This window comes from Sinocyclocheilus grahami, unplaced genomic scaffold, assembly GCF_001515645.1.
Source record: "Sinocyclocheilus grahami isolate Dianchi unplaced genomic scaffold, SAMN03320097.WGS_v1.1 scaffold149.1, whole genome shotgun sequence".
Taxonomy (NCBI): domain Eukaryota; kingdom Metazoa; phylum Chordata; class Actinopteri; order Cypriniformes; family Cyprinidae; genus Sinocyclocheilus; species Sinocyclocheilus grahami.
In genome coordinates, this window is record NW_015505328.1 from 4099150 (window position 1) to 4108256 (window position 9107).

At 38.3% G+C, this 9107-nt stretch overlaps 1 protein-coding gene across 1 annotated transcript in view; it reads right to left on the reverse strand.

The window, feature by feature from the left end:
- Window positions 1–9107, reverse strand: part of LOC107592072 (plectin-like) — a 104789-nt gene that overhangs the window by 81437 nt on the left and 14245 nt on the right. The window contains exon 4 of the mRNA XM_016281433.1: window positions 5165–5357. Coding sequence (XP_016136919.1) covers window positions 5165–5357 — 193 coding nt within the window. The remainder of the gene's footprint in view (window positions 1–5164; window positions 5358–9107) is intronic.

A 9107-nucleotide genomic window follows, 5' to 3' on the forward strand; every position in this document is an offset into this window, starting at 1 on the left:
GTGTTTTGAGAGAGTGACAGTGATTAAATAAGTAGACAGAGTGAGTGGGAAGGGGAGAGGGAAATAAAGCCCATTTGTATGAAGTATGTCCTGCAGCCTATCGCAGGAGGAAATGGAAAAGCTTCCTGAGATGAAGATTGGGTTAGAAGAAGTGAACTTTTATCACTTGAAAAAGCAATTAGCTTTTAAAGAATGAAGTGGGTGCGAGACACAATTCTGACACAATTCCCTTTCTAAAAATTACGTCAAGCTGGTAGCAGCTATGTTTGATGCTTCACAGCCATCTTAAAAAAATTATTATTTTTTAAACGGTCTCAAGGGAGCAAACCCCACCCATTACCATAAGAAATCCCCTACACCAGATGTGCCCTCATTACGAGCATTCCCGAGGTGGCCACGATCCATCAACCCATCAGCTCTTTTCCAAAACCCTGGATAATGCTTGTCAGTATTTCACATTTTTAATGTCACTGAGAAACTCTTTCTCAAACTACTGCAAATATTTTAGCTTCAGGAGCCATAAAATATCAAAATAAACACCGCTGACTATGCACACTCTTATATAAGAGAAGGGAGTATATTTCTGTAAAAATACATAAATCCTGATCAAATCTCCCTTGCTATTTCGGAAATGACATGTAATAAAATCTTGAGAAATCATTTTAATCATGCCTGTTATATGTGCTCTGAACACCTTTGCCAAATGTGGAATAAAAACAGAAAGTGCACAATTAATCTGGGAACTGGATATGCCCTCAAATATGTATAATGGATTATGCTCAAATCATATTTTAACAGCTAGTTCGTCAAAACTAGACTCCCACATGTGCCGAAGAAAATACCTCACTGCTATGATGTTAGTGTGTTGTGGCTTCGGCAGGATGCTGCTATGTGGTTGAATTGTTTTTAGCGTGTTGCTAAGGTAGTTTGGGTTGTTGCTCAGTGGAGTGAGTTAAAAGAACCAACACGTGTCTATTTTCATCATGACATCCAAAGTATAGCAGCATTTCTACACTGACAGATAGCTTTTCATCTCCACTTCATAATCAGATAATCAATAATGACACTAATGTCTCAAGTTTCTACATTACAGCAGCAGGACAGATGTCTTTTTGGCCTAAGGAGCTTTTAATCTTGGTCTACATGATGAGTATCACTCAAACTCACTCTAAACTACTGCACTTTAAGGGAAAAACAATGTTTGCTGGAAATCCTGTTTGAGTGTAAGTGTTCAATCTAAAATACATTTCTCAGGTATTTTTGTTTGAACTACTGACACCATGTGGTGGCAGTAGGACCAACATTTGAGGGATTTATAAAATCTTGAAAATATTTGGCATTGGAATGAATGATCTGACACCATCTTCTTTACTGACCGTCATTGTCTAACAAGAGAAAAAGCAACATTACACTTGTATCAATGCACTTAACCTTGACTATAGCTCATTAGCCAAAATCAGTATATTGATCAAAATTTAAACGAATAGTCTCCATTGATTTACCTCAGATCTGCTTCTGAGCTATGGCACTAGGGGTGCAACGGTTCTCGGTAAAAAAATCGAACCGTACGGTTCTCCACACACGGTTCGGCATGCACTAAGACCGCGGTTCAACTTAAATCTGACAATGCATCTGTAATATGGTTTGTTAGAGTTCGGCTAATGCATGTTTCTGTTGATGGATACAAATTCTGGCTTCCCAATATATTCCAACAAGAGCGATGAGAGAGAAAAAACAATGCGTGGACAAACCAGTCACTCTGCTGGAATAACTGTCATTTCTGCCGTCATCACGTGTTGATAGCGCAGGTGAGACCAGAACAGCACATGTTACTTGCATTCTGCAGTGCTCAGTCTAGCCGGAGGCACTGTGTATGAAACCAGGCCCCTGCAATGGGACAGCAGGCCAGAAATTCAGATCTGAAGTTGAAGATATAATGGAGTTAAGAGCCATTTTATTTTCAGCATGATAAATGTAATATTTAAATGTATTACTTTAGATATTTCATTTAAGTATACTCAGTCCATTAAAAATAATTTTGAATCAATTACAGAATTTTAATCATGAATATTAATAATCATGATTACAATATCAAGGGACATATTTTTGTCATATTTGAGCAGCACTACAATGAATTTTAATGAAGCATTTAGCAATCCAAAGCAAGCAAGCAGGGATGCTAACAAATTTTCATAGTGCCAATTTACTGCCACAGGATGGCAGCCAAGTGCAGTTCAAATCTGAATTATCAAAACATCCTGTGGTAATCCAGTTTGTGGACAAATGTGTTTATTACTAGAAACATCTCTGCAAAAATAAAAAGAAATCTTTGACACTGCAAGGCACTAGCAACACCCTCGCACTCATAACCCTGAATAGCAATAATACAACCTACTAGCAATAATAACCCTGAAAGTCACTTTGAATAAATGTGTGCCAAACGTATAAATGTCACATGCTTTAAAGTTTCCTGAAACTGTAAGACTACATATGAAACAATGGATGTGGTTCATCCAGACTATACACCAGCATCCTGCTTTCCACTGTGAGATAAAGATGTCAGTGTACCAGAGGAAACTCTACCCTAACATAAAAGATTTATGGCACAGAGACACATAACAATATTCTTAAAAGTGGCAGAATCATCCCTATGTGTGCATAATGCAGATCAGAGGAACTGTATGAGATAAGAACACTGCAGTCCTGCGACCACACCCTTGCCTAATATTGTGCGAGTGTGTATGGTCTGTCATGCACTCACACACACAATAACTGCTGTGTCAGTCCTACTGCAGCATGGCAGGGTCACACAAGGAACAGACTTACTGCAGGTTACTAAATATAAACATCCACACAAGCATCATTTTTAATTAAATAACAAAAAATCTGCCTGTAACATGGATTTTTTGAATATGCTTTTCTGCAATAAATGTTCTACCTAGATTTAAAACCTGCTAGTACAGGACATTCAGAGAGCCAGGGGTTGTTGTTTTTCCCTCCTAAGCTAAAAGACAACAGTATCCTAAAACAGACACTTTCTATCTAATGTCATACTAACAGAAAAAAACTATATTAAAGGGGTGGTTCATTGCGATTTCACTTTTTTAACGTTAGTTAGTGTGTAATGTTGCTGTTTGAGCATAAACAATATCTGCAAAGTTACGAAGCTGAAAGTTCAATGCAAACGGAGATATCGTCTTTTAAAATTCTGGCAGTTTAATGCCTACCAAAACGGCTGGTTAGGACTACAACGAGTTATTTCCCGGGTTCGTGACATCACAAACCCAGATAAACCCCGCCCTCGGGAAAAGCAGCAAAGGGGGCGAGGCCATGCTGCGCTGCTTTAGAGAAGAGGAAGAGAAAACTAGAGGTGCACATAAAAATCTGTTTATATATGAATCGCGATTCTGTCTTCAAACGATTCTAATGGATTCACAAGTTTCAAAATCAATGTTCTAAAGCAGCGGTTCTTAATACTGTTCCTCGCATCCCCCTGCTCTGCACATTCTGCATCTCTCTCTCTCTCTCTCTCTCTCTCATTCAGCTCAGCTCCAACAATGAACTGTTCCAATTATACACTTATTTCACATAGCTATGAGACGCATTAAACATTAAGCATTAAGCATGCGGTTGCTGTACTGTATTAAAGCTTTAATCAGGATAAAACTGTATATTAAAAGCTAACATAAGCAGTAGCATTTACAAATAACAGCGTATCTAAAAGAGACAACAACAAACAAAAAAAATAAGCCTACCATTAAAAGCCGTGCTTGCACAGGTTCTGCACGATCCTCTTCAATAATATCCTCTGCTTCTCAATCGGGCTCAAACTGATAAGCGATATTAACGACAGCTTTGTTTACAATACAACCGGAGCACATGCCGCTGAGGTGAGGGGCGGGGCGCACTAGAGGCGGTTTAGCCAATCACAACACACTGGGCTAGCTAACCAATCAGAGCTTATCGCCTATTTCTGAGGGCGGGGCTTCATAAAAACAGGAAAAGATTAGCCCATTTCTCAGAGAAGGGACAGAGAGGTGTAAAATAAAGGTAAATTATGTGAAAAATAAAGTTTTTTTTTTTTTTTTCAACGAAGCATTAACACATGTTTGACTGCACCCCATAAACACAATCAATAGACAAAACCCAGTGAACCACCCCTTCAAGCAAACATAAGAAACCAAAAGCAAGTCTGTTCTAAACGGAACTTCAACGGCACATCAGACACCTGCCAAGCAAGTAATATTCCTTGTGCAAAGTGGACTGCAAGTCTGTGTAGGATATAAAACACTATATTTGTCTATGCTAACACACAGGCAAATACCGTGAGCGAAGACTCTACTACTTTTTTATACATGTGTAAATATTTTTGTGACTAAAAGTGACTGGCAGACATATAGGCAAATTTAAGAAGTCTTACTGGATAATGCGTCATATAACAATATTTAAATGACATTGCCATTTCTGTGTGCTTGAAGATCTTGCTGCAAAAGAGCATCTTTCTCTATTGACTGCCATTCAAAAACTTGCCATGTATTCTGACTAAAGGTGCAGTCACATTTACTGTTGTTTGGCAAATGATCAAGAGCAAAATCCAGTCATTTTGATAGGAATCCACACAATTGGGAATTTTGCTGGAGGAGGAAAGATGGTTTACTAACAGAGACCTCCTTGGTGTGACTTTTGTGTGAGCTGAGCTTCATATACGTTGCAGCCATATTGACAATAGGCAAAGGACTTTTTTTCGTCCACAAAATATCACTGAAATTATGCTAATAATACTGCACCATAAATAAATATTTTGGAAACAGCATTTCATTATATTATAGTACTGTACATTCTATTATAGTTTCAAGTGACTAATTTTCACTGCATCTAAAATTGCACCACATTGTTCCTTTAAGTTTTTTTTAGCTTAAAATGTCAAAACATGTTTCAAAAGGGGTCTTTTGCTTCTATGCCATAAAATAATCAGTTTTGGTTCCCCAAAGAACCTTGCAATTAATGGTTCTTAAAAGAAGCATTTTTTAGTGTGAAGAACATAAAAATCTACCTTTTTCCACAATAAAGAACCTTTTATGAAATGAAAAGGTTCCACAAATGCCAATAAAGAACCTTCATTTTAATTGTGTAAGTACTACAATATTTCTTTGATTCCTCTGACCTGCAATGCGAATGACTGCTCTCTCTGCAGGGTCCAGGACATCTCCGGAGGCAGATTTGGAGCGTTTGACGCGCTGGTGTTTGGGGAGGTTCCATGGTAAGGTGTCTCCGGGAAAAGGTGAAGAGCTCAGGTCACTTGCACTCTCCTCTGATGCAGACCGCTCAAGTGCCCGCCGGTGACCACCTGACATGACCTGGGAATGGAGACATGGAAAACGTGAGTGTTAGAGATGATACAAAATGAATACACAATGCAGCAACGAATTGCTGATGCTCCTCGGGAGGATGTGGAGTTTTCAGGTCACTTTGGAGAACCACTTTATTTTGGACAGCTGCTGGGGCTGTTTAGAGTCACTAGAAGACACTACAAAACTTTCACACAACTGTAGATATTATCAGCTTTAGTTAATGTTATTTTTGAGAACGAGATTAAATTTATAATGTTACATATTTATAATTTTTTACAAAAGTGCTGCTCTTTTGAACTTTCTATTCACCAAAGAATCCTAAAAAATATGTATGATTTCTACAAATTGCAGCACGACTGCTTTCAACACTGATGATAATAATAAAAAAAGTTTCTTGAGCACCAGAAGGTTTGGACACACTAGATGAATTTATGATGATAAAATCCTTTGCTTAAATGCCTAAAATACAACATCTCCATAACTTTTAGTTAGCCTATATACTACCTTTAAAAAATTTGGGATCAGTAATTTTTTTTTAATAAAGAAATTAAAATGCACTCAGCAAGTACACATTAAATTGATCAAAAGTGACAGCAAAGACATTCGTAATGAACTGTTCCGGAACAGTGTTGTAAATACAACTTAACCACTGATTTCTAGTTGTGTCCTCTTTTGGAAGGCCAAACTTTCACCGCTTTCACGACGAAACACACAGTGTCTCCACAACATGGCGGCGGCGGCGGCAACAACAATACTACAGCGAGAATCAACCATTTTTATGAGAAATCCTCAGCGCGTCGCATATAATCGCGCGCTGAAGTATTCTCGTCAGAAGATTCAACGATGCGGCAAACACACCAAGCATCCTTTAAACAACTGCTTCATATGGGTACCGCGACTCTGTTTACAGACCATACACAGCATCCAGCTGTTCACCACCCTCCCTTCTGATCTGTCAACACGCCAATGTCAGTGTCGCCACCCCGCATATAACGCTCCGGAGAAACGATGCAAAACTTACAGCGTCCCGCCTGCGAATAACGCATATTTCAGTGATGCAGCCATATAGAGAAATGCACCTGCAGTGGAACTTACCGGGGAGGAATCCAGCACGAACGCGCCCTAGTTATGAAAGTCAAGTGATTATTATACCGCTGGATGCTTCGGCGCTGTTTGCCCGTGGAGATGACGGTGCAAAATTCTGTGGATGATCACTGCTGGACAGGGGGAAAGGTGAAATTAACTGATCTGATCCAACTCGGTGTTGCCCCTGTAGTGCTTCAGTTCCACACAATGGTGGAATGTCACTGGGTGTTTTGCACAATGCAACGATAGATTCGATCTATTATGTGGGAGAGAGTTTATTGCCTTCCCATGAACAAATGCTTTTCTGTTTGATAAACTATACAGTTGTGACCCAAAGTAATGCACCCCAAGCCTCACCAGGGACTGAAGCATTTGAATCAACTAATGTGCACACAAAATGAGTTCCAAAAGAAACATTAAGCATGAAGTTCTTATAACTGGTAAAGCATCCCATTAACAACGTCAAGGTCATGGGTTCGATTTTTTTCCCAGGAACACACAAAATGTGGCCTATATTTAATGTAAGTCAAGTCAAATGCATAAATGTAAAGATTAGTATGTAATATTTATAATTAACAATAAAAACTAAATGATTAAAAACATAATATTAATTCAAATATAGGCTACTATAAATAAATAAAAAAACTGATGATCATAGTGAAAGCTGTCATTATTGATTATTTTGTATTCTTTTTATTATATATACAATTTTTTTTATTAATTTATTATATATTTTGTGTATTGTAGAATTGTATGTGTGTGTGGTAGTTAACTAACATTAACTTACAATAAGCAAGACATTTTTTACAGAATTTATATTTTTTTGCATTAGATAAAAGTACAACGCTATCTAACACAGCACCAGTCTCAGTGCCAGCTTCAGCCTATTGTGCACAATGCCTACTGAAATGAACCCTCTAATGCACTTCATTACGGGTACAGCTGGGTATTTTACGATGTTTGAAGCTGTTGGGTGGTCCAGATGAACTGCTAAAATGTACATGCACATTTCTTCATTTAGGAGATGCTTCTAAAACTTAATTCAGTACATTTTCTTGTGTCTTTTAGACCAAGTCTATTAGCACTGAAGCCCACCTATATGTGTACTCTAAAATAAACTTTCAGCAGATGTACAGTCTTAAGGGTTGTTCACACTAAAGGATAATTATAATGATAAATAAAGACTTTTAAAAATCTTTCTAATAATTAATAATAATTTTTTTCTTCAGGTTGATGAACGATGAAATCATTAACAGCCAATCATAATCTATCCTGGTTTAAAGAGCACTGGCATTTAAAGCAGCGGACCACATAACTGCAGCATGCTTATAATATGCGTTGGTGCGGATGTTAATATAGTTACTGACTGTTATAGTCAGCTTTTTAGATATCATTCTTGGTTGATGAACGATGAAATCATTAACAGCCAATCATAATCTATCCTGGTTTAAAGAGCACTGGCATTTAAAGCAGCGGACCACATAACTGCAGCATGCTTATAATATGCGTTGGTGCGGATGTTAATATAGTTACTGACTGTTATAGTCAGCTTTTTAGATGTGTGAACAGCGTTTACAAATGGGCCAAAAATAATGATTACTCATATTGGACACAGAGCCATATTCACATCTTTGTCCAATTAAACGCTCTAAAGAATGAAAATGTCCCCCTAATACCAACTGCCACCACTTAGTAATTAGAGCCCGACCGATATATTGTTTAGCCAATATTATCGGCCGATATGAGCCTGCCACCGATACATCGGTATCGGCGGATATGCCGCTGATATGATTTTTTTTTTTACAGAACATATAACGCACATTAAATGCTTCTGAATGGTGTAATTACTTAGTTTGTCCATTGTTTGCTGCTTCAAATTATCCGTCCGCCACCCACCTGCACCTATATTTGATCGTCACATTACAATGATTCTAATTCTTAGTTTTGCAAGATGATATGATGAATGGATGGCTCATTTTTAACAACTGATTCAGTGACGTTAGAGACTAGAGCTGATCTGCGCATCACGGCACGCGTCTGCGGCACATTAAAGCCTGTGTTACGGCCACCGGAGATGATCGCGGCCATTCAGTCAATGCTGGTGTTTGTACCGTTTGAACTCATGTTTATCACATCGGTCACATCGTGCGTTGTCACTGGATGCAGTAAACTGATGCCTCGTTCTATTTATGATGTGCTGACACAAAGTTCAAATGATTTTAAATGGTCGATTTGTCGCATCCTGTTGTGGCACAGACACGGTGTCAGCATAGTTTGTCAGTACAGTCTGTAACGTAGCAGAAGCAGATTGAAAAGTTAGTATCTTTCTGCAGTCCAATAGACGGCAGTGCGGTGGTGGCTTGAGTCTGTTGAATGGTGATTTAATGCTATGTTGTCACCCTAGTTGGAGAGACTCAACGCTCAGTAAATAAACAACAATGTCCTCGTCTTTTACTCTCACAATGAGCTTATCATACTCATTTGCTACATTAGTAGGGCCCTATGATTTTCTCGATGTGGAAAACGCAGACAGAATCCACGGAATCCATTCATAAAAACGGAATTTACTATATAACGCGGAATATCATGAAATTTGTCATATTTTTGATGAATAAATAAAATACAGGTCAGTACACTTAAATCAAATCGCGATATAGACTAGTGTCTGTG